The sequence below is a fragment of the Microcaecilia unicolor genome, chromosome 7, assembly GCF_901765095.1.
Source record: "Microcaecilia unicolor chromosome 7, aMicUni1.1, whole genome shotgun sequence".
Lineage (NCBI taxonomy): Eukaryota > Metazoa > Chordata > Amphibia > Gymnophiona > Siphonopidae > Microcaecilia > Microcaecilia unicolor.
This window is the reverse complement of record NC_044037.1, coordinates 194,627,364-194,653,701: the sequence shown is the minus strand read 5'-3', so window position 1 is coordinate 194,653,701 and position 26,338 is coordinate 194,627,364. Positions and strand designations below refer to the sequence as shown.

Here is a 26,338-nt window from a genome sequence, read left to right as displayed (position 1 = left end):
CCCTTGATTGTTCTCCTCCTACAGGTCTCGAAATGTCTATTAAATTATATCTCTCTCTTCATTTAGTGCCATATACTCCAATTTTTAAGGCTTCTAGCATTTTTATATACAGGCTGATTTGAAGTTAATGGGAATAATTTGCATCCTTTACTCTGTTCTCCCATTGAACATTCCTAACATAAGAGTAACTGTACTGTTTGTCCTTAGTCATAGGTGCATATACCTTGAATTTATACCTTTATTTTCTCCTCAATATGATTACCTTGGGATCCATTATTATGTGGACTGGAGTATCATAAATTGAATGAGTTTCTTCTAACCTTTTTCTTTCAAGATACTGTTTTGATCAAGTGTTAGTTTCTTGATAATGTAATGTGAAAAGATTAAGAAAAAAAAAGAGTAACCGTACTGGGTCAGACCAATGGTCCATCTAGCCCAGTATCCTGTTTTCCCAAACAATGGCCAAGCCAGGTCATTAAGTACCTGGCAGAAACCCAATTAGCAGCAACATTCCATACTACCAATCCTGGGGCAAACAGTTGCTTCCCCATGTCTGTTTCAATAGCAGAGTATGGACTTTTTGCTCCAGGAATTTGTCCAAACCTTTTTTAAACCCAGATATGCTAACCGCTGTTACCACATCCACCAGCAGTGATTTTCAGAGCTTAACTATTCATTGAATGAAAAAAATATGTCCTTCTATTGTGTTTAAAAGTATTCCATGTAACTTCCTCAAATGTCCCTTAGTCTTTGCACTCTTGGAACGAGTAAAAAATTGATTTACTTGTATTCAAATAACAATACAAGATGTGGCATTGAGGCATATTTTCAAAGCACTTAGCCTTCCAAAGTTCCATAGGTTTCTATGGACCTTTGGAAGGCTAAGTGCTTTGAAAATATGCCTCATAGTGTGCTACATTACAGTATCAACACAATACGCAATAAATATGTTAATAGACATCATAAAGTGTAATCAAGAATGAACAGATAGCTAACTAAGACAGAGTAACAGGCGTTAGAAAATAAGGGGATTAATTAATGGAAGTTGCACATGAGGTAAGAAGGCTGCTTGAATATCATCTTAGCTAGGATAGGAGTGAATAAACATGTCCTGCTATAGTATGTGCAGTCAATGTCGCAACTTGAGTGTGACTAAGCAAACTTTAGTATCACATCGTGTGATGTCCTTTGGAGAGGTTATGGTTAGGGATATTCTTTGGGAGGACCTTATTGTCCTTGGAGTTGTGTAGATGGAGATCTTGTTCTTCAGTACTCTGACATAAAATGTCAATCTGTATCATTTTATTTTCTTGGCAAAATGTGATATGTTCTCAAGGCTAACTAACCCCTATACTGAGGGAAGAGAGAGTTGTGTTTCCTTTATTGTATTTAAATGTATATCCCTCTTTTTTTAGTTTGCCCAGAACAGAGTGCAACACAAACAATATTACAACCAACAGCAAACATCAATCTCATAGACCAAAAAAAATTTCACAAATATTATACCATCATGAAAACAGAATCTTGTGTTCTGCGTAGCTGTTTATATTTTTCCTTTCTTAGCTTTTAAGCCCTGCGGTTTTTTTTTTTCAAAGGTTAGAATTAACAGCACAGGAACATTCAGAGTTGTTCGCATCAGCAATGGGACCAACTGCCAGTATCCAGAAACCTTTGGAGTTTTTATCCGGTGTTTAATTCAAGATATTAGGCAAGAGAGGGAGTTGAATGAAACGCACATCTATATAAACCAGGCTGATGAGAAAGTGTGCTTCACAATACAGACGAACAATGACGTGCCGCCTACACACTGAGAGTAAGAGAAACCGTAAGTAGGGCAAAGGGGTCATGAATTTCTTATTAGACGGTCTTAAGCAACAAGAATTATGTTTCAGATGCAGAAATTAATCCATTCCCTGGACCTGACATGCCTGCTGTTCTTATCAATTAACTAAATGATACTTCTTTTGATATATTATTTGTAGAGAGGTGTGGTAGCCGTGTTAGTCCACTCTTAAGGTTATCAATAGAAATCAAACAAAATAAAACATGGAAAGAAAATAGATAATACCTTTTTTATTGGACATAACTTAATACATTTCTTGATTAGCTTTCGAAGGTGCCCTTCTTCGTCAGATCGGAAATAAGCAAATGTGGTAGCAGATAGTATATATAAGTGAAACATCCAAGCATTACTTTGACAGTCTGACAGAGTGGGAGGATGGGGGTGGGTGAGTAGGAGGTATGCATGGAGACATCAAATGCTTGGATGTTTCACTTATATATACTATCTGCTACCACATTTGCTTATTTCCGATCTGACGAAGAAGGGCAACCTTCGAAAGCTAATCAAGGAAATTTATTAAGTTTATGTCCAATAAAAAAGGTATCATCTTATTTCTTTTCCATGTTTTATTTGTTTGATTTCTATTGATATATTATTGTAAATTGGTGCACCCAAAGGGCCTTGCTTACTAAGCAGCGTTATAGGTGCATTAATGCTTTTAATGTTTATTAACCATGTACGTGCCTACAATATCCCTATAGGCGCCTACATGGTTAAAGTGTGTGCTAAGTGTAGGCGCGCTAAAAATACTAACGCACTTTAGGAAACAGGGCCCAAAGTAGCTTCAGTGTCATACAGTTATCAGAGAGATATATCAGCACTTACCTGTTTATGCTAGAACTAAGAAATCTTGAACAAAATGTCTTCTTTCAGAATCTGGATTTCTGGGGCATCTTTATAGAGAGGCTGCTTAAAGATTTTGACTCTTCATATCACCTTGAAGAAGTCTTTTTCATTTCACTGCCTTTCTGGGATCCAGTTGAAAACAGGGCTTTTGTCTTAATCTGATGTACCTAGTCAACAAATTTTAAGAAATCTCTGCATGAGGTCCATTGTTCCATGATCTCACATTGTAAAGTATCAAATTTTTGTTTTTGACTTTTTTCCTCTGCTGTTCCCAGCCCCATAAGAGGGTGACATGCATGGTCACTGCTTTATACAATTGTCCAAATCCTAAAGTAGGGGATTGACTTGCTGAATTGGGAGGTAGGTTTAGTCAGTGCTTTTTTTCTAGCGAAAAAAGTGCCGGTACTCAAATGCTAGGCCACCCTTCAGGGGTGAGGTGATCACTGAGGGGCCAGGCCCCCTGCAACTAGTCACAGAATCTATGACAAGGCAGAATTGGTATGTAGAGCCTGAGCTCTTTCATTAAAATATGAGGACCATGGGTCAATTTTAGCAGACAATGGAAAAGGTGCCGGTACTCGGTACCCCCTCAAAAAAAGTCCTGGGTTTAGTTCTCTAATTGGCCCCCCTTTTGAGTTGGTCGACACTAGGAAGGCTGTGGAGGCAGCGATCACAGTTCCTGAGAGGACGTTTCCCTCATCGCTCGTCAGTAGCATTTACTTGCTGGCTTAAAGGTGCTTTTGTATTAGATTTTGGAGAGAACCATAGCTCATGCTTCTCAGTCAGAGGACTGTTCTTACAGTAGCTAGGCTAGAAAAGAGGAGGAGAATGGTAAAAAGTGAAGAAACCTTTAGAAGCTGTGAATGAAGTCTCATGATACCTCAGGTTCTGAAACGACCCCCAACTCCATCATATATGCCAGTGAATGAATGTGGAGACATTTTACGAATAAGTTGAAAACCCGGTGGGTAATTGTAAGCTTCCAGGCAGAAAATTGTAAAATATGCAGCAAAGTTATAGCAGTCTAACATGTTGATTATTATTCTTTCCTCCCTTCACCATCTCCAACTTTATATTATTCAGGTTTGTATCTTGCTGGAAGTAAGTAAGTAAATAAATAAATAAAATCCTTCCTGACCTTCTACATAGTAGAATCAGAAGCCTTCCCCTATACTGGCCGCTCTTCTGTCTCCACATCCTAGCTTTATGTGGGAAGTAGGCTACTTTACTTTGATAGCCAGAAAATGTTTTTTCTATATCAACTCAACCCAAAGTTACTGCCATTTAGAAAGGACCTCTCCAGCTTGCACTAAGCCCTGGAAACTTAGGGAAATTAGCATGTGTACACGAGAGACTTTCAATACAAAGTTGTAGAGATATGCACAGGCAATAACATTTTGGTTCATTTTTGGAAAATCTCCCCCCCCCCCCCCCAATCTTTGGTCCATTTCACACATTTGTTCTAATACGCATTAAAAAAAACCATTTGATTAAAACTTTTTAACATGTGCAAATTGATTGTGCATGCATTACTATATATACTTGACTATAAGCTGAGAAAGTTTGACCAAAATATGTTAAAATTAAAGAAGGTCATCTTATGTATGAGAGTGAAAAAATTTAACACCCCCCCCAAGTCCTGTTGGCAGCACGATCTTTTATCTCTTCCCTGTAAGCCCACGGGTTCAGCTTCTCAATATCTCAATATTCCCCCCCCCCGTGTACCTTTAAAAGTATCTTCTATAGAGCCACAGCAATGCAGCGATCCTCTGATTCGTCCCACCCCTGCAGAAACAGGAAGCTGAGTCAGAGGGGGCAGGACGAATCATAGAGAGTGGTCCAGAGCAAGCCACAGGCAGCCTAGGAGGATTGCTGTACTGCTGCGACTCTATAGAAGATACTTTTGAAGGTACACAGCGAGGCGGGTGGGGATTGAGACACTGAACCCATGGTCTAGCGGAGGGAGGGAAGGGAGAGAGAGGTGCTGGCCCAGGTGAGGGAGGGAGGGCTGGAGGGGAACCTCGACTTATACTTGGATCACAGCATTTTTGTCTATTTTTAGTTTTAAAACTGCCTTCAACTTATACATGACTTGGACTTGTAGTTGAATATATATGGTAATTCACAGGTTCTTTTAAGTCAGTTTTGCATGCACAAAGTTTTAAAAAGGCACATTAATGAATGCACATTCCTACAAAGACATGATTAAGCTGGGTCTGAAACTCCTTAAATTGTCTTAACCTACCATCCTAAACAGGCATGCTTCTACTATCCCTGTTCCTGCCGACAAATTACAGTAACACTATACATTGGTGTTTTATAAGGGCCTCCTTTTCCTGGTGTAATTTTATAAAGGTACATGAGTACATATATTGCTTTTATTAAATAGGTACAAATAGGTACCTGTGTGCTTTGACAGCTTAGGGAAGAGATTTTGGATTTAGTTCATGCTTTGTTTTAGTTGTAACTCAAGGCAAAATATTCATGTATAGTAGGTGTATTTCTGTCCCAGAGAGCTTTGCAGTCTAAAGTTTGTATCTGAGGCAAAAGAAGGTTTAGTAACTTGCCTAAGATCACAGTGGGATTTGAACCAGTTTTTCCTAATTCTCATTCACTCCTTTAACCATTAGGCCGCTCCTCTACTGTGTTCTGTTACAAGGATTCTCTCTAAAAACGTTTCTCATTGCTAGTACTATTACTACTACCTATCATTTCTGTAGCACTACTAAACGTACACAGCATTGTACACAAGTATGTGAGAGACAGTTCCTGCTTGACAGAACTTACAATCTATTCAAGATAGACAAACAGGACAATACGGGAGTACAAACATATGTTTTGAAAAGTGAATAAGGGGTTAAGAGTTAAAGTAAGGCTCAGCTGCCCTGTATATTCATCTGTTATTTTCTTGCAGTGTTTCATATCAACAACTTCCTTGCGTCTTGTGTTGGAATTTTTCTGTTCTATTATGCTGATACCTTGAGTAGGTAAGTACTTGTATTTTTAGGACTTAATATTTCACTAAGATTCATTGACGTTTTGTATTTCTGAAACACTTGATTCCAGATGAAATATAATTGTTTAATTCTTTTAACAGCGTAGAGCTATACAGTTTGATAGAGGTACTTATGGGATTTGTCATACACTTATATCATAATCCTTGATAGCTGTTTGCCACATTTTCCAAATATAAAAGCACGAAAGGGAACAAATATGATGGGGAATAATACAACATGCAGAAAACTCAAACTTTAGTCTTATACATTTTTGTCTATTAGAGTATTAGAATGGTTGCAGTTTCTTTGAAAAGAATTATGAACCAAACATTGGTATATAAAATATAATGTTCTTGACTAACCAAGCAATCACTTTTCAATGAAAAACTACATTTCTGTAAACTTAAAAATATTAATTATTATTATTTGTTACATTTGTATCCCACATTTTCCTACCTTTTTGCAAGCTCAATGTGGCTTACATATAACCATTAACAGCGTTAGCCGATTCTGGTCTGAACAAATACATAGTATGAATGAATACAAAGTGATATTGTGGTAGAATTAGGTACAATTGGGGGGGAACTTAGGGAAGGAAAGGGGGAAGAAGAGTCAGATAATGTCCGTTACGATCTTTGGTTACATTGTGTCGCAAGTGTGCAGGTATTTTTATGTTGGGTTGGTGGGGTATGCTCTTCTGAACAGGTCTGTCTTTAGTGCTGATTGAGGCTATTTCGAGGTGGGTTGTTATAGATTCCGCAGTGGTTTCAATCATGAGGTGAGATCGGTAGATGAGTGCTATGTCCCCTCCTCAGACTTTGCTTTTTACCATTTCCATGCAGTTTCTGATCTGAACAGTAACCTCCGGATTATATATATATGACGCCCAAAACTGTGCACCAAACTTCATTTGTGCGTGTATCTCAGAAGTGTGCCCAAATTGGAGACTAAGATCTGAACCATCAATAATTTGGTGCTGACAACCAATTATTGCTGTTAATTGGCACTCATTAAAATTTGCTCACTATTCTATAAGGCTCAGCACCTGACTTCCATAGCATGGATCTCAAAAGTGGGCGTGGCTATGAGCATTCCAAAAAGTTGCGAACTTACTGAATAAGGCCTAAGCGTGCCTAAGTTGGCCACCAGCATTTGCATCAGGTTTCAGCAGGCGTAAGTCTGGCGCCAAAAGTTATACATGGGATCTGCACTAAGTGCTATTCTGTATAATGTGCATGCCCTTTATAGAATAGCGTTTAGTGCTGAATTTTTTCAACGCCCGAATTTCAGCACCATTTATAGAATTCTCTTCTAAATTTATACAGCAGGAAGCAAGGCTGCTGCAGGGACTGCAGGGGTGGGCTGGCTTAGTCTCTGCACGCAAGGACAGAGGGAGTGATACTGCTACCATCACCAGACTATTCCAACTACTTTGAAGAGCAACAAGGCAAGGAGGTGGTGACATGTTCTTGGAGAGAGAGAGGTGAAGGAGGTACATGCCCATAGAGATGAAAGTATTGGGGGAGGGGTCCCCAGATTTAGATAGCAAAATTCTTGTACCAGCCCTGATCTGCCCCCCCCCCCCCCCCAAGGAGGAAGTGGATGCACTGACAGTGTGAACAGTGTAGTGTTGCTGTATGATTCTAAAGATACATTTCAGCATAGCCAACTTGTCTGCGAGGTTGAAATATTCTCTGAGGGTTATAGTACTAAATATAACAGTTTTATTCTCCCCAAATTCAGAACTTGCTTCTGAAGTGAGATATCCCAAGCTGCCTTCAGACCCTCTGCAGAGCCTGCAGCAGGAGCATGAGGCTCTGTGACAGACTACTCAGAAGGTGACAGGTTCACCAGGAAGGGAGTAAATATTCCCTTGGGACATTTGAAGTCTTAAACTGCACAGAAAAGTATGCCTGCTTACATAAGTGTTGCCATACTGGGACAGACCGAAGGTCCATCAAGCCCAGTATCCTATTTCCAACAGTGGCCAATCCATGTCACAAGTACCTGGCAAGATCCCAAAATAGTATAATACATTTTATGCTGCTTCTCCCAGAAATGAGCAGTGGATTTTATCAAGTCCATCTTAATAAAGGCTTATGGACTTTTCTTTTAGGAAGCTATCCAAACCTTTTTTTTTTTAAACCCTGCAAAGCTAACTGCTTTTACCACATTCTCTGGCAATGAATCCCAGAGTTTAATTACACGTTGAGTGAAGAAATATTTTTTCCAATTCGTTTTAAATTTACTACTTTGCAGCTTCATTGCATGCCCCCTAGTCCTACTATTTTTGGAAAGAGTAAACAAGGGATTTGCGTCTACCTGTTCCACTCCACTTAGTATTTTATATACCTCTATCATATCTCCCCTCAGCCATCTTTTCTCCAAGCTGAAGAACCCAAGCCGTTTCAGCCTTTCCTCATAGGGAAGTCGTCCCATCCCCTTTGTCATTTTCATCACCCTTCTCTGTACCTTTTCTAATTGCACTGTATCTTTTTTGAGATGTGGGAGCAATACAAAGCGATACCCCTGCTTTATACCTTATTTTTCACCCATTCATGATAGAGTGCATTTTATGTTAATTCTTTGCACTTAATGGTAGTATTTTATCCTGTCTAATATTTTAGGTTATCTGATTTCAAATGTGTGGATAATTGGTTGTTATCGGCCAAGTATCACCACCGATTGGCTCTATACTCAATTAAGGTGTGTATGTAAATTGGGCGTGCGCCTAATTTAACGTGCACAATTCGCCGCCCATATATAGAATCCAGGAGTCTTGTGCCTGCATGTTTAGGGGGAGCCTGTTGAGAAGTGATTAGGACTGCCTACTGTCTGTCTTTTTTTCTTTTTAAGTCAGCAGAATGTCCAGAAGGTAGAAGGATGATTAATATATGTGGACATTTTTCTGAGTTTAAAACCTCTAACTGCAGTTCTATAGTCCCCCCCCCCCACCCCCCCACCCCACACACACACACAAACATGTGAGTCTGTCCTGCCTGCTTTCACTGTAACTAGCAGCAGAGACTGTAGGTAGGATCCAGGCGGGGGGAGGACTGGAAGGCAAAATTGCCAGGTCTGTGCTTTTCCTGCGGAATTGGACAGGTCCCTGTGGCACCCGCGGGGTTTTTTTAAAATAATACTATGCAAACTGACTCCAACGTAAATGTATTAGTGTTGAATTGGTATGGCAGAGAAAAGCCCTCAGAAACCGCTGGCAAACTGCCTGCGGTTTAGTGCGTGGTTATATATTACTCAAATTATAACTCACACAGCGTTTCTATCACTGGGCAAAAAACTCTGTCAGGCCTGGGCTAAATTGTTTAAAAAGCCTCAACAAAATATATTAACTGATAGCGGTGCTTTTAAAGAAGCAGGCCCCACTCATAGCCTGGATTAGTTCAGCATAACAGAAAAAAGACTTAGCTTTGAACTGAGTGCTTGAATTCAGTTTAAAGCTAAGTCTTTTTTCTGTTATGCTGAACTAATCCAGGCTATGAGTGGGGCCTGCTTCTTTAAAAGCACCGCTATCAGTTAATATATTTTGTTGAGGCTTTTTAAACAATTTAGCCCAGGCCTGACAGAGTTTTTTGCCCAGTGATAGAAACGCTGTGTGAGTTATAATTTGAGTAATATATAACCACGCACTAAACCGCAGGCAGTTTGCCAGCGGTTTCTGAGGGCTTTTCTCTGCCATACCAATTCAACACTAATACATTCACGTTGGAGTCAGTTTGCATAGTATTAGTTTACATGGTTTTGCTCCAACGTCACTGCATTTTGTTCTAATAATTATCTGTTTTTTAAAATACACAGGTTGCAACTTTTTGGGCAGTTTTCACCGCTGCGGCCCGCTGGTTGTTCTGTTTTCCTGTGTTGTACCTTCCCTCCCATGGTCAAATTTAACCAATAGGGAAGGCGAGAGAGGCGGGATCCAGGCCTCCCCATGTGCCTTGTCGTCATGACTGCGCTCACGCGCGGTGCACACTGCTTGCTAGACCAAGAGAGGAGAAAGTCGGGAGCGCTCAGCAGCGGCCGCAGCTTATTATTAGACCAAGAGTTGGGAGTGCTGCTGCAGTGCAGTACTGTAGCAGCAAGCAAGGCAGTAGCTGGAACTTGGTGTCTCCCGCCCCCAGAGCCGCGCGTTCCCAGAGAGGAGGGTCTACACGGTCAGCTACATTCCACCCCTTCTTCCCCGAGAGCTGGGCGGCAGCGCTGCCGTTGCTATGTTCGAGGTGGATGCGGGCAGCGGCGGGGGAGTTTTGCTGAGATCCCCGACTGTACCGGCGGCTACAGCCTGCGCTCCGGCCCGCAGCGCTGAGAGTCCTGGGGGTGGCAGTGGGACTGGCTCAGCCTGCAGCAGAGCCAAGAAGGCGTATTTCCTTTCAGAATTGGAGGGAGTGCTACTCATTCAGCACCTGGACCTGGAGCAGGCGTCAGCGCCTTTAAACCTCGGTGGGAAGGAATGCCTGTGTTCGGTTTTGTGGTACTGTGCGAGTTAGAAGATAGAGAAAAAGATGGTACGAACTAAAGCTGATGGAAATTTGGGGAAGAAAGGTAAGATGCCTGTGTAGCTTTCATATTTGTGATTCATAGTGACTAGTCTTCTGCAAAAAAAAAGAACAAATGACCAACACTTATTTGTGGATATGTGTAGTATTAGTTCTAGTTGTAACTTATTGCCACTTGTTTTAATTGTGGGTTGCCAGACAAATGAGACTTTTTAATGCTGTTAAAGGAGCAACGCATTCTGCTGGGTCATTTTTTTCAGTTAGTTGAGCCCCTGTTGTCAGCGTAGGATTAAGGTATAAACAAGCTAATATGTGACAAGGGACTTTGTCAAATGGACTTATTCAATAGCTACCAGGAAGAATTTTTTTTCCTTGGTAAGTACACTGCTGGCAGAAGGAAAAGAGGTGAGATCATAATTGCTCCTGCTCCACCCAGGTCTGTCTATAAATGTTTTATTTATTTGTTATATTGGGATTTATTAACCGCCTTTATGAAGAGATTCACCCAAGGTGGTGTACAGCAGGTACAGTTTAACATAAAACTTACAATTTTGTTAACAGCATAACTACCTTCCTGCTTCAGATAAACTGAAATTATTTTGGAAATCATGTAAATTTACAAGTGTCAAAACAGAGTTATACTGGGAAGGCTATTGAAAGAAGTGTGCAAGTAGGCAACCACCAGTGGCACCAAGGTGGAGTGAGCGAGTGTTACCAGACTGACTGAGGATAATAAAATACATAAGCCCTAAAGGGAGGAGACATACTAAAGTTTCGAAGTAGGCTTATAACCAGAACTTAACATTCAGCAGGCTCAGAATTAAATACTCCAGAAGGAGAAATGTAGTCATGCCTTTTAATGTCCTTTCCTTGAATCCTGCTAGACCAGTCCAGACCAATGAGTTGGCAGTCAGAACCATGCAGAGCCCCATTTGTGAATTTTAAAATGTACTTAATTATGGTGCAGGGAGACCAAAATGCTTGTGTCTAGGAGAGAGAGCAGAGCAAGTTGAACAGCACACAGGTGAGGCAGGGACTACAGCCCAAGTCATGCCCAAAATTAACACAAAAAATATCTATATGAAGGGAGAGGGGGAGGGACACATCCCCCTGCTCCTCACATAGCTATGTTTGGTGTTGGGCTACTTTTGGGCATGATTGGAACCATAGGCGCCCGGTATAAGAGGCTTGGGGAGGCTAAGCCTCCCCAGCTGGACGAGTGGCGCCGTGAGTGTCCCCTTCCCTCCCTTTCCGTTAATTACTATCTGCCCCGTGCCATCTTTAATTTACCTCCGTTCCGTCCCCAGCGTTGGCCGCATCATTTCAAAGCCCGCCCTGCTGCCCGTCTCTATTCTCCCCTCGCTCCCTTCGCGACGTGATTCGTTCTGCAGACAGAGTCCCGCCCTCGAGGAAATGATGTCAAAAGGCGGGACTCTGCGGCACGAATCACGTCACGAAGGGAGCGAAGGGAGAATAGAGACGGGCAGCAGGGCGGGTTTTGAAATGATGCGGCCAAGTCGACGCTGGGGACGGAGCGGAGGTAAATTACAGCTGGCGCGGGGCAGATAGTAAGCAAGGGGAGGGAAAGGGGAGACCCAGGGCGCCGCTGGCCCAGATGGATGGAGGCAGGGGAGAGGAGAATCGGGCTGGGTATGGATGGAGGGGGGCAGGAGACAGATGGGAATTGCTGGATGTGCATGGAGGGCAGGGGAGAGGAGGGTTGCTGGAATGGGTGGATAGAGGGGATGGCAGGGGAGAGGAGGGTTGCTGGAATGGGTGGATAGAGGGGATGGCAGGGGAGAGAGGAGGGTTGCTGGAATGGGTGGGTAGAGGGGATGGCAGGGGAGAGAGGAGGGTTGCTGGACATGGGTGGGTGGCAAGAGGGGAGAGCAGGGTTGCTGGACATGGGTGGATGGAGGGCAGGGGAGAGAACAGGGTTGCTGGACATGGATGGAGGGGAGGGCAGGGGAGAGAGGAGGGTTGCTGGAATGGGTGGAGGGGAGGTCAGGGGAGAGAAGATTTGCTGGACATGGGTGGGTGGCTAGAGGGGAGAGTAGGGTTGCTGGACATGGGTGGATGGAGGGGAGGCAGGGGAGAGAGAGGAGGGTTGTTGGACATGGGTGGCTAGAGGGGAGAAGAGGGTTGGTGGACTTGGATGGATGGAGGACAGGGGAGAGAGGAGGGTTGCTGGACATGGATGGAGGGAAGGGAAGACAGGAAGGAGATGCACATGAATGAAGGGGAGAAATTCTGGATATGCATGGAGAGGAGGGAAGACAGAGGAAGGAGATGCACATGGATGGAGGGGAAGGGAGAGAGAAAAAATACTGGGCATAGATGGAGGGGAGGGAAGAGAGAGGAAGGAGATAAGATGAGGGAAAAGGGAGAAAACCTGCACATCGATGGAGAAAATAGGCAGAAGCTGGATCCACTGGACAGTCAAGTCTGCAGAGGACCCAGCTTTTACTTACGGATGTAAGGCAAGAAATGAAGAAGAAAGGCGGAAAGAAAAGAAATAAATGGAAAGGAAGCCCTGGGAATGGAGTTAAGAGGACTGATAGCAGCAGAATCGGATACTAGGCCAGCATGATCAGAAAAACAGTCACCAGACAACAAAAGTAGAAAAGATCATTTTATTTTTATTATAGTGTTTGGAATATGTCCACTTTGAGAATCAGATGCTCAACATTAAAAGTTTATATTTTTTTACTTATTTATGGCATTTTATCCCACATTAAACATGAATTAGGGTGTTTTGTGGCTCTACATGAGAATTGTGATATTATGATCCCTTGTTTCATATTGTTGACGGTCTGCATTTTCCGTATGGGTGGTATATTGGTGTATTAGGTTCTGCCCAGTGTAATATTTATGGTACAGTAAGGTTCTGAGTGTGTTTTTGCACAAAGTTGTGCATAGTGTTTTGCAGTTGAGTGATTGTGGTTAGTATATGCTTTGAGCAACCACTTTATTCTTTGACATATGATACATAGCTAATATCTAAATTTAATAAAAAGTATTAATTGTGACTTTTATTTTTATTTATTTATTTTTTCTGTGTGTTATCAGACAATTATGGATTTAAGCTCCACCCATGGCCCCACCCCTAACCCTGCCCCCTTTAGCCTCCCCAAACAGTTGGGCCACCGACCGCCTATGATTGGAACATTTTTCACCATCTGGCAACTCTGCTGGAAGGCAGCTTTAGTGGCAGGAAAGGAGATGGTGATCTGGAGGAAGTTTCTGTGCTGCAAAAGTGAAGTTTCTGCATTGACAGAGGAAAAGAAATGAACCCCATCCAAAAATACTCCAATACCTTTCTATGAGAGAAGATAGTCCAAGAGTTCCACTATATATACATTGATTCACTTTTACACAGTGATTAAAGAAATTGTACCTTTCAAACTGCCTTCCCCTCTCATCTCCTCTCCTGATCACAGACACACAGAAAGCATACATACACGCACAGACACATATTCAAACATGTACACACATATCAACCAGCTCCCCCCGCCAACACACATATGCATTTACATGAAGGGGGGAAGACATGCTCTGAACACATTCCCCACTTGTTTAGAGTTAAAAATTATCAGTACTAATTGGCAATATTTGGAATTTATGCATGCATATTTATAGGTATATTCTAAAAAGAGGTGTGCGTAAATTCTAACGCACATAGCTGAAAAGAAGGTGTGGCCATGGGAAGGGTGTGGGCGTGTCGGGGACATTCCTCAAATTTACACACGTGGTTGTAGAATTGGATGGAATGCGCCTACATTTAGGCACAGGTATTTACACCAAGTTCTCAGTGGCGTTAATGGCTGTGCCTAAATGTAGACACGTTCCCCAGCCTTATGCGCTATTCTATAAACCGCGCCTAACTTTAGGAGTGGTTTATAGAATAGCGCCAAGCGCTATTTTTGGACACGCTTATTTTTTAGACACCATTTACAGAATCTGGCCCAGTATGTGCAAAGTTTGCCAACGGCTTAAGCTGGCCGTGCTCACAGCAACAAATGTTACTTGGCATTCCACATAGTAACCATGATAAAACTGCATGATTCTTAAAACTATTTTCACAGTAAAATTAACAAAAAAAAGAAAGTGAAATAATGGGATAGAGAATTATTTACATTCCCTGTGTGTGTATCTCTGGGGTCTGCATGTGTTGCCTGTGTGTAGGGTTCTGTGTTGTGTGTCCATTGTGTTTTTCTACCAGTTTTCCACACGTTCCAAATTTCATCCCATTCCGTTAAATTTTTAGAGAGTTATTTTGTCCCAAAAGGAGAAACATAAGAATAGCCATACTGAGTCAGACCAGTGGCCCATCTAGCCTAGTATCCTGCTTCCAACAGTGGACATTCCAGGTCACAAGTACCTGGCAGAAACCCAGTTAGTAGCAACATTCCATGTTACCAATCCCAGGGCAAGCAGTGGCTTCCCCCATGTCCATCTCAATAACAGACTATGGAATTTTCCTCCAGGAATTTGTCCAGACCTTTTTTTAAACCCAGATACACTAACTTCTGTTACCACATCCTCTAGCAGCGAGTTCCAGTTTGTCTTTAAGTGGAGAAGGTAAGCTGAGCTTATGAAGTCATTTTCCTCCTTTTTTTTTTTTTAAATAAAGGCTTAGACAAAGGTAACTTTGGACTTAGGGCCAGATGCACTAAACTTAACGAGCCATTAACGAGGAAGTAGTAAACCCTGGCATGCACTAAAAGCCATTTTACGACGGCGGTAGCAGCTAACGAAAACGGAATGTTGATGAGCAAATTGTGTAGCAACCCTATTGTAATGAGATGCACTAAGCTTTTCCGATTGCCTTAACGCTGGAAACTCTAACGAGAGGTCTGTACCTCTCGGTGCTGCGCGGGATTGAAAACTGATAAAAAACCGCTATAAAAGTCATTCCGCCCCCCCCCCCCCCCCGCCGCAATAATAAAAACAAAAGTGCAGTTGAGGCCGGCCATCAAAAAAAGCCGTCCATTTTCGCCGCCATTCACCTCCGCAATAATAAAAAGAAAAGTGCAGTTGAGGCCGGCCATCGAAAAAAGCCGTCCATTTTCGCCATCATTCACCTCCGCAATAATAAAAACAAAAGTGCAGTTGAGGCCGGCCATCGAAAAAATCCGTCTGTTTTCACCGTCATTCACCTCCTCAATAATAAAAAACGTGTTTTTTGGCCGTGCTTTACTCAGCTGAGAGACCTGGAAGTCTCTGAGCCAATCACAGCGCTGTGATTGGCTCAGAGACCTTCAGGTCTTTCGGCACAGGGAGGCGTATTTGGCATGTGCAGAGCAGCCAGCATAACGCTTTGCTGCTCTGCGCATGCTTGACTGGCCGTTTCGCCGACTGTTTTAAGAAGGACTAGAGAATGCAAGTGAGCTACAACGAGTAGCTCATTTGCATTCCCTTTCCTTGATGCATAGCCGTTCCCTACCGATTCGCTATGGAATTCGGTATGGAACGGCTCTAACGATGACTTTAGTGCATCTTGGCCTTAGTCACATAGAGAAACTTGCATCTGTCGTGTTTGGAATATTCCTTTCAGTAAGTTTATTGCAAATATATACCATTAATCTCCTATTTGTGTTAAAAGTATTTCCATGTAATTTCATTGAGTGTTCCCTGGTCTTTGTACTTTTTGAAAGATTGAAAAATCGATTCATTTCTACCCATTCTACACCACACAGGATTTTACAGACCTCAGTTATATACCCCCTGAGCTGTTTCTTTTCCAATCTGAAGAGCCCTAACTTCTTTAGCCTTTTGTCATAGCGGAGGAATTCCATCCATCCCCTTTATCATTTTGTTTGCTCTTCTTTGAATCTTTTCTAATTCCACTCTAACATTTTTTTAAAGATACAGCAACCACAATTGAATGCAATACTCAAGTTGAGGTTGCAACGTGAAGCAATACAGAGGCAGTATAATATTTTTGGTCTTACTTTGCATCCCTTTCCTAATAATTCCTAGCATCCTGTTTGCTTTTTTGGCCGCCACCACACACTAGGCAGAAGATTTCAGTGTGTCTACAATGACACCTAGATCTTTTTCTATGATTCGGATTATTCTTCTCAATGTGCATCATTTTGCATTTGTCCACATTAAATTTCATCTATCATTTGGATGCCTATTCTTCCAGTTTCCTAAGGTCTTCCTGCAATTTTTCACAATCTGCATGTGTTTTGACAACTTTGAATAGTTTTGTGGCATCTGCAAATTTAATCACCTCACTTATTGTTCCATTTTCCAGGTCATTTATAAACTAGTAAATAAGGCCCGTTTCTGACACAAATGAAACGGGCACTAGCAAGGTTTTCCTCGGAATGTATATGTTTGAGATTGTGTGTGTGAGAGTGACTGTGTGAGAGAGAGAGTGAATGTGCGAGTGTGTGTGTGTGAGAGTGACTGTGTGAGAGAGAGAGTGAATGTGCGAGTGTGTGTGTGTGTGTGACACAGAGAGAGTGAGTGAGTCTGGGTGCGAGTGTGTCTGTGAGAGAGAGTGTGTGTGTGTGAGAATGAGAGTGTGTGCGAGTGCGTATGTGAAACACAGTGAGTGTGAGAGAGAGAGTGTGTTTCACACAGATGCATTGTGTGTGAGAGTGTGTGTGAGACAGAGTGTGAGAGAGTATGTGTGCGATACACAGACTCTGTGAGACCGAGAGAGTGTATGAGGCCGAGTGTGTGAGAGTGACTGTGTGACACATAGAGAGTGAATGTGATACAGTGTGAGACATAGTGTGAGAGACTGTGTGAGAGAGAGAAAGACACTGACTGTGAGAGAGTGTGTGTGTGACAGAGATACCTCCCCCCTCCCTCTGTGGTCTCAGGAACCCCTCCCCCCTCTGCATTCGCCTCCCCTCCCCTGTGGTCTCAGGACCCCCTGCCTCTCCCCCCCCCCCCCCCGTGTGGTTGGCAGCATCGTGCGAGTATGTGTGTGTGACAGAGAGAGAGTGAGACTGGGTGCGAGTGTGTCTGTGAGAGAGAGAGTGTGTGTGTGATTGTCCTCTCTCCCCTGCCCCCCTCCAGCCACCCAGCGATTCTCTTCTCCATTTAACCCTACCCTCTGTTTTCTGTCCAATAACCAATTCCGAATCCACAACAGAACATTGCCTCCTATCCCATGACTCTAATTTTCTCACGAGTCTCTCATGAGGAACTTTGTCAAAAGCTTTCTGAAAATCCAGATACACTACGTTAACTGGCTCACTTTTATCCATATGTTTATTTACACCTTCAAAGAAACAAAGCAAATTAGTGAGGCAAGACTTCCCTTGGATGAACCCATGCTGACTCTGTCCCATTAAACCATGTTTGTCTATGTATTCCATAATTTTATTTTTTATAATAGTTTCAACTATTTTGCCCAGCACTGAAGTCTGAAGGCTTACTGGTCTGTAATTTCACGGATCACCCCTGGAATCCTTTTTAAAAATCAGCATTACATTGGCCACTCTCTAATCTTCAGGTACTATGGATGATTTTAATAACAGGTTATAGATCACTCACAACAGATCAGCATTTTCATGTTTGAGTTCTTTCAGTACCCTGGGGTGTATGCCATCCGGTCTGGGTGATTTACTGCTCTTTAATTTGGCTCAGTACGTCTTCCAGGTTCACTGAGATTTTTCAGTTCCTCCATGTCGCCACCCTTGAAAACCATTTCCAGTACAGGTAGATATCATTACATCTTCTTCCGTAAAGACTGAAGCAAAGAATTAATTCAATCTTTCTGCTATAGCCTTGTCCTCCCTGAGTGCCCCTTTTGCTCCTTCATGATCTAACTGTCCCATGGATTCTCTCACAGGCTTTTCTGCTTCTGATGTACCTGAAAAAGGTGTTAAAATGAGTTTTTGTCTCCACAGCAAGTTTTTCTTCATATTCATGTTCGAAGAGACTTACAATAAAAATCCTCCTTAATGACTTGATTCCATTCTATATCTAAACCAACTAATACTGATCCCTTCTAATTTGATTGTTAATCATATCATTACTATTGGTCATTATATCTCACCTGTTTTATTTTGTGTTATGTAAATCATTCTACTGACTTATCTACCTAATTTCTTACACATTAATGTGTTAAATTAGACCATACCTCTTACTCTGTTTATGATTATACCTTTTGCAACATAGTGTAAGCCACATTGAGCCTGCAAATAGGTGGGAAAATGTGGGGTACAAATGCAGCAAAAATATTCTCAACCCCTTTTATTTTAGCACTTATTTTTATATAAATTTAGCAAATCCAGCAAATCAACTCAAAATGTTACTATCCTATATAATAATTCTCACCTCCAACGTTCTATTGGTCTTGCTGCCTCTGTTCGTGACTTATTCGGAGTTGGTCTGCTAGGCTCAGTAGCACAGGTTAACGTCACACGCAGCACTGACCAACCGCACAATAGCAGCATGAGGCCCAGCCCCTGCCACCCTCGCCGCCACCACCCCAAGGTCGCCGTTGCCTCTCCACCCCCCCAGGGTCGCCACCATTCCCCCCTCCACCCCCCCCCCCGAGGTCACCGCAGCCACTGCTCCCCCCTCCACCCCCCCCCCTCGAGGTCACTGCCGCTCCCCCCCCTTCTGTCCGCCACCTGGCTGGGCCCCCTGCATTGAAATTGCAGTCTCACCTCCATGAAAGTAGCGCTGCAGGCAGCAGAACGCCTCCCTTCGGTCCTCCTTCCCTCCTTGCATCCCGCCCTCGCGGAAGTTGCATCAGATGAGGGCGGGACACAGGAAGAGAAGGAGGCCCAAAGGGAGGCGTTATGCTGCCTGTGCCGCTGCTTTCACGGAGGTGAGACTGCGATTTCAATGCAGAGGGCAGACGGTCAACGATGGAGGGCGGGAGGAGGTACTGAGACCAGAGAGGGAGGGTTGGAGGGGGTCCAGAGCAGAGGGGGGGGTGACGGGGAGGGGGTCCTGAGACCAGAGAGGGGGAGGGGGTCCTGAGACCAGAGAGAGGGGGGTGGAGGGGGTCCAGGGGGAGGGGGTCCTGAGACGGGAAGGGGGACCTGAGACCAGAGGGGGAAGGGGTGCTGAGATCAGAGAGGGGGGGGAGGAGGTCCTGAGACCAGAGAGGGGAGGGGTCCTGAGACCTGAGGGAGGGGGGGAGGGGGTCCTGAGACCTGAGAGGGGGGAGGGGGGAGAGGGAGGGGGAAGATGGAGGGGGGGATGGGGTCCTGAGACCAGAGAGGGAGGGGGATATCTCTGTCACACACTCTCTCTCTCACACACACACACTCTCTCACAGTCAGTGTCTTTCTCACTCTCACACACTGTCTCATGTCTCACACTGTATCACATTCACTCGCTATGTGTCACACAGTCCATCTCACACACTCTCTCGGTCTCATACACTCTCTTGGTCTCACAGAGAGTCTGTGTATCGCACACATACTCTCTCACACTCTCTCTGTCGCACACACACTCTCTCTCTCTCACACACACTGTATCTGTGTGAAACACACTTTCTCACTCTCACACTCACTGTGTCTCAGGTACGCAGTCGCACAAACTCGCACCCAGTTTCACTCTCTCTGTCACACACACACACACTCGCACATTCACTTTCTCACTCTCACACACACTGTCTCAAACATACTCACTCCGAGGAAAACCTTGCTAGCGCCCGTTTCATTTGTGTCAGAAACAGACCTTTTTTACTAGTGAGATGATAAAACTGGTCTAACCCATTTAAGTTCCTCAACAAAATACTACTTCTCTCCCTAATTCTTCCAAACCTAACCCACCTCCCCTCCTCACTAAAGCCCCCCCTTACCCTCACTGTAGAAAACAAACATAGTTGACCATAGAGTAGTATCACTGCAACAGTCCTGACCAACACTGTCTTATAGCTGACTCAATAATTATGTCAACCCAGTATTGTTTACTAGTCCCAAATTCCTGCAGTCCTTGAGTTCACGAGGCTTGGTCCTCCTGCCTGCCCCAGCCTCTTCAGTAGCCTGCAAGCGTTTTCTGCCTCTTCTTGCTCACTTAGCACACTCTTGGGGCCCACTCTCTCCAACATTACACTTCTATCTGGGCTTCGGCTACCAGTTGAGCCATAATTGTTGATTGATTCAGTGAGGCTGAAGGAAATAGCCAGCCGTACTTGAATTTTTCTTTCTGAAAGTATTTTGTGATCTCTGAAAACTCTCTTCTTTTCTCAAGGTACAATAATTGGCGAAACATCTCCAAAGATTTGCACCACATAGCCTTCCCACTGTATATCGCCCATCTGTGAGGCTGCTAAATAGATGTTGCTTTACTTTAAACCCCAAATAACAGAAAAAGATGTCTTAGATCAGTTCTTTTTTGGGAGAGTGGGGACAACCTGTGAGCCCACCCGAGTTTGGTTTCTGTCAGGGGTTCTTCCCGCCCTGCATGCTATAGGATCATTGTATTGATTTTTCTGAATCACTGCCTCGCTAACTTTGTACTTCTATAGCTTCAGCAGGCCCCAGGTATGTAGGTTAAATTTACAGAGCCTATTTTCTAAGTCAAAACTGCCCAAATGGTTGATCATGACACCAAATGTGGTCACAGAACCCACATTTGGAGTCATGACATGGGCGAGTGCTCCATACAACATCATTGACCTGTGCCACTGCCACCCAAGGGTCCTGTACTTTGTGCGGTTGCGAAAATTGGGATTACAGCCACAGAAAGATTGGTGAGTGCTTCTCTTAAGTCCTCCATTTTGTTTGCATGCTCCTCTTGCGCCCATTCAGGGTCCTGTATGAGCTGGCTCAGAGTTTGCAAATAATTGCCATGTGTGTCCACCCTAATTTCCAGGTCTTCCAGCCTCTGGCCTACCTCTGACACCAAAACCAATAGGTGACACCATTTCCAACATAATTGTTGTTCTCAGCTTCTCGAACCATTGCTTTACTTTCTTCCCGCCGAGTGCATCGCCACACACTTCCCCCTTCAGAGCTGCTGACAAGTTTTAGCTGGTCAGCTTATCTGGGCTGCTTGACATGGGCACATTTTCTCATGCCGACATGCTTCTTGAGCTTGTAGCTCCCACCTAGGAATATTCCTTTAAATGACTAATTTCTTTTTGGAACCCATCATAGCTGACCCAGGTGGTCGTCTCTAGCCCAGGTCAATATCCTTAATTTGGGAGGGGGGGTGGATGGGTAGGAATCAGCTATTGGGTCATACCAGCAGATCAGGAGCAACTCTCTTACGCCTCTATCTTGTTGGGTGATGTCATTGGCCTTCTGTTCAACCCCTTTTGTATAATTCTTTCCAACTTCTGTTGGGTTGGCAAGAATAATGACCAATTATGCAATTTGTAGATTCACTGAACATTTTAGGGTAATTGTACAGCTGCCTGTATTAATGAAAAGTATATGCATATTTTAGCTTGGAAACTTATGCCAGAAAAGAGACCTTCACCTACTAACTTCTACAGATAATTTTCCCAAGAGAAAATAACACATGTACTATTAAAACTGGCAGAGTGGACACACAAGTACAAACCAACCCTGCCCTCACGAGTGTCTCTTCAAACTGCTAGAAAACATAATCTCAAACAGGCAAAACAAGCACCGCTTTACCTGCAGAATTTTTATTAATTGACCTATGTGTGTACAATTACATGGTTTACACTCTGTTGCACAAATACAGGATTTGAATAGCCCTGTAGTTCTGAGGTTTAAGGGTTTTATTGATTTAATCACAGGAAGCATCTTATCTCGGGCAGTGAGCAAGTGAACTGAATGACTGCAAGAGTTCTCAATGTTTCTTACTGATTGCTAAACAAAATGTAAATTGATTTGCAGTAAGAGGTGCTGAAAAATGGTACAGAGCTGTTTTCCTGGCTTAGAATAATTAGCTATTTGGTTCTTCACAGGAGTACTATGGTCTATTATTCAGCTGGAATAACAGTGGGTATTCTTGCTACATTGGTTCTCCTCATGTTTCTACTTAAAAGATTTATTTCTAAGGTAATTTTTTTGTTTTATTTTATTTATATATATATATATGTATATAATTTTGTAAGTAAACAAAGACACTAGTACTCTAGTAAAGATGAGTAATTGCAACCAGTGTTTTGTTTGTGACATAATGACTGGGTTCCAGAACATGTATGATCTTCATTCATACAATCAGAGGCACAAAAGGAAGCCATGATATCTATTGAGGTGAAGCTAAAGGGGACCAGTATCACTATTCTGAAGCAGAGTACAGCCACTGAGGCTGCATAACAGTAAATTGGGCAATAAAGAGCATATTATGAAGCGTTCGGGGCTTATCTGGCTGCAAGCCATGAAAACACCATTAGCTATCTTATTACCTATGCATGAGCCTGATTGTCACTTTTCAGGAAAACCACAGTGAGGATGCATGATCTGCGATGTCAGCATGAATTAAGCACAAGAAGCCAAAAATGCCTGCCCACAGTTCTATTGCCTCTGCAATACAGAGCAGTCATTAATGTCAGTGATCTTTAAAAGGCCTTAGTAAATGTATGCAAACTCTGTTATTACTGTATTTGATGGAGAGCTGTTATGTGTCCTGGCCATGAAATAACAGAATATCATACCTAAGCCCAATGGTTAATATAGTTTTCTATGAATTAAAAAAATGTAGGGTGGCTTGACAATCCAGATATATTTAAACTGGGGCAAAGGACATTGGAACAGCAAGGACAGTTTGCCCTGTCTTTACCTACAGTGCTTGCCATTGGGTATCTTAAGATTAGCCATGCAGAATCAAAAGTCCGTCAAGCCCAGCATCCTGTTTCCAAAAGTGACTGATCTGGATCACAAGTACATGGCATATTCCAAAAGGTAGATCAAAGTTGTCTTTTAGCTTGAGAAGTGAGCACTGTATGTGGGGAGAGCTGTGGAGGACTGCTTTGCTTTGCTGACTGCAAGATCTATATATTATATAGTATCTTATACTATGAGCTTATCTTGTTGGGCAGCCTGGATGGACCATACAAGACTTTATCTGCCGTCATCTATTATGCTACTATCGTGTATATATAGGCTCCAGCTCAGGCTGCTTCTGTACAGGAAGTGGGAAAGGTTATGATCTGGGTCAGCTCAGTGCTCTTCCATCCCCACCCAACATCACTGGAGTGACCATGGTGCCACTTTAAAATGGAGATCTGCAGCAGTGCATGGCAACAGGTATATGCCTAGTTGTGCATGACCGAAAGGATATACCTCTTTAGTGCACCAAGGGGGGGAAGATCTGATAATGTGAGAAGGTAGAAAATGAAGGTACGATCTCTTCCATCAGGCCTGTCTCAACCCATTCAGGATCCTATGGACAGGCATATTTTAGTACTTCAGATCCTAGTACTGGTCATGATTCTGGGGCCTCTCTGTCTGAAGACCAGAATTCTGCCACCACCACCCCCCCCCCCCCCCCCTGCCAACAGAGGGGCCATAAATTCCTAGTCCTATAGTGAGTCAGGCTATTGGCTCCCTGCAAATGTCTTTATTAGTGGTCCCACCATTGCCAACTGAGCAGACCTCTGCGTTAAGGGAATCTCCTCTCAATCTTGTATTCCTTTTGTCCTAACTTTGTCTCCCGTACCCCCTAACCCCCCCCCCCCCCCCCCCCCCCACCAAAAAAAAATGTATGTATTGGATCAATGTGTGTACTTTATACCTACGCATTAGATGGACAGTTTTCAAATAGCTTTGAAAACTACCCATCTTAAAAGTATATTCAGCTCCATTTTAAGGTTTTTCAAACTTTTTGTGTGTATACTAAATAGAATATTCTGTTTAAATGAGTTAGACACTTTACTAAGCAGTCTCTTTCATTTGTAGCATAATATCTTCTGGGTTTTAATGAGTGGAAGCTGGATTTCTTCTATATTCTTCATTCACTTCGTAAAGGAGAACATAAATTGGTTGTGGCACGAAAACAAAAAGTGGCTGTTTGGTAAGTTGGTCAGGGTGGGTAAATTGGTTCTTATCTACTAATTTTCTTTATTTGAGTCCCTCCAGACCAGTCCAGACACTAGGGTTTGTGCTGTCCTGCCAGCAAGTAGAGACTGAGAACTACTGAGCTGTAATGTTATCACTTAAGGATCCTGTGCAACCCCCTGGCCAGTCAGTATTTATCAAAAACAAAGCAGAAGAGCAAAGGCAATTAAAAGGAAAAAAAATTCCTCTAGGAACTAATGAATCACTTACCACAGAACCACAAATGAAGGTTAAAGCCCTGCAGACTAAAGGTCCAACAGGAATAATGAACTAGCAAAAATCAAAATCTTTGTGCTTCAATAGACAGAAAACAGACTAATGTTAAGAACCATGGGTAGGTTCTGGATTGCTCTGAAGTGCTCATAGAAAGAAAATTAGCAGATAAAAGTAATTTATCCTTCCTCGCCAGACCAGTCCAGATGCTTGGGGTGTACCAAAACAGAACTTACTGAAGGTGAGACACTGAAATCACTGCTGCTAACCCTTTGGTCCCAAGGGCTTCATAACTTCAAGCTTGAACATCCAATCTGTAGTGACATCCCATGAATGGGATGTAAACATACCAGGCTATAATCTTTTTAGGAAGGATAGAGAGGGACGTATAGGTGGAGGAGTAGCTCTGTATGTGAGAAATGATATCCCAGCGACTGAAATGACAGGGAACTGGGGAAAGGAAGAAGCGATATGGATCACCTTAAAAAGAGAGGATAGAACATTGGTCCACGTGGGTGTTGTCTATAGACCCCCGACACAATTGGAAGAACTAGATAAAGATCTGATCGCTGATATTCAAAAGTTGGGGAAGAAAAGAGAGGTGCTGTTGTTGGGAGATTTTAATCTGCCGGATGTAGATTGGAAGGTTCCGTCTGCAAAATCGGAAAGAAGTAGAGAGATTGTGGATACTTTCCAAAGTGCTCTGCTCAGACAAATGGTGAACGAACCCACGAGGGAGGGAGCCACATTGGATCTGGTGCTCAAAATGGGGATAGTGTGTCAAATGTCCGAGTGGCTGCGCACCTGGGAAACAGTGACCATCAAACGGTTTGTTTTGATGTAACGGCTCATGTGGACGGCGGCCACTCTAAACTCAAAGTCCTCGATTTCAAGCGAGCTGACTTTAACAAAATGGGAGAATACCTGAGGAAGGAGCTGATGGGCTGGGAGGACATACGAGAAGTGGAAGGACAGTGGTCCAGGCTAAAAGAAGTAATAAACAGGGCCACAGACCTTTATGTAAGGAGAGTAAATAAAAGCAAGAGAAAAAGGAAACCGATATGGTTCTCAAAGCAAGTGGCTGAGAAAATAAAGATTAAAGAGTTAGCGTTCCAGAAATATAGAAAATCTCAAGAGGAGAAACACAGGGAGGAATACCGGATGAAACTGAAAGAAGCCAAGAGAGAGGTACGTCTGGCGAAGGCGCAAGCGGAAGAACAAATGGCTAGAAATGTAAGGAGGGGAGACAAAAACTTCTTCAGGTATATTAGTGAAAGGAGAAAGACTATAAAGGGAATTGTGAGACTAAAAGATACAACAAAACGCTATGTAGAAAATGATGAAGAAAAAGCCATTTGCTAAATAGATACTTTTGTTCTGTTTTCACTGAAGAAAACCCTGGGGAAGGACCGAGAGGGACTGGCAAAAGTACACCTGAGAATGAGGTGGATAGAGCGCCGTTCACAGAAGAGAGTGTGTATCAACAACTTGGAAAGCTGAAGGTGCACAAAGCCATGGGGCCGGACGGGATCCACCCCAGAATACTGAGGGAGCTCAGAGAGGTTCTGGCGGGTCCTCTTAAAGACTTGTTTAATAAATCCTTGGAGACGGGAGAGGTTCCAAGGGATTGGAGAACGGCGGAGGTGGTCCCTCTTCACAAAAGTGGGGATAGGGAAGAAGCTGGAAACTACAGGCCGGTAAGCCTTACTTTGGTTATTGGAAAAGTAATGGAAGCCATGCTGAAGGAAAGGATAGTGAATTTCCTGGAAGCCAATAAGTTGCAAGATCCGAGACAACATGGTTTCACCAAAGGGAAATCGTGCCAAACGAATCTCATTGAATTCTTTGACTGGGTGACAGGAGAATTAAATCAAGGACGTGCTATGGACGTCATCTACTTAGATTTCAGCAAGGCTTTTGACACGGTTCCCCACAGGAGGCTCTTAAATAAACTAGACGGCCTGA

At 43.2% G+C, this 26,338-nt stretch overlaps 1 protein-coding gene across 1 annotated transcript in view; it reads left to right on the top strand.

Annotated features, from left to right (window-relative positions):
* Positions 1-26,338, top strand: part of NEMP2 (nuclear envelope integral membrane protein 2) — a 63,603-nt gene that overhangs the window by 18,780 nt on the left and 18,485 nt on the right. Inside the window, 5 exon segments of the mRNA XM_030210706.1 lie at positions 1,596-1,796; positions 1,798-1,825; positions 5,604-5,676; positions 22,066-22,159; positions 24,002-24,116. Coding sequence (XP_030066566.1) covers positions 1,596-1,796; positions 1,798-1,825; positions 5,604-5,676; positions 22,066-22,159; positions 24,002-24,116 — 511 coding nt within the window.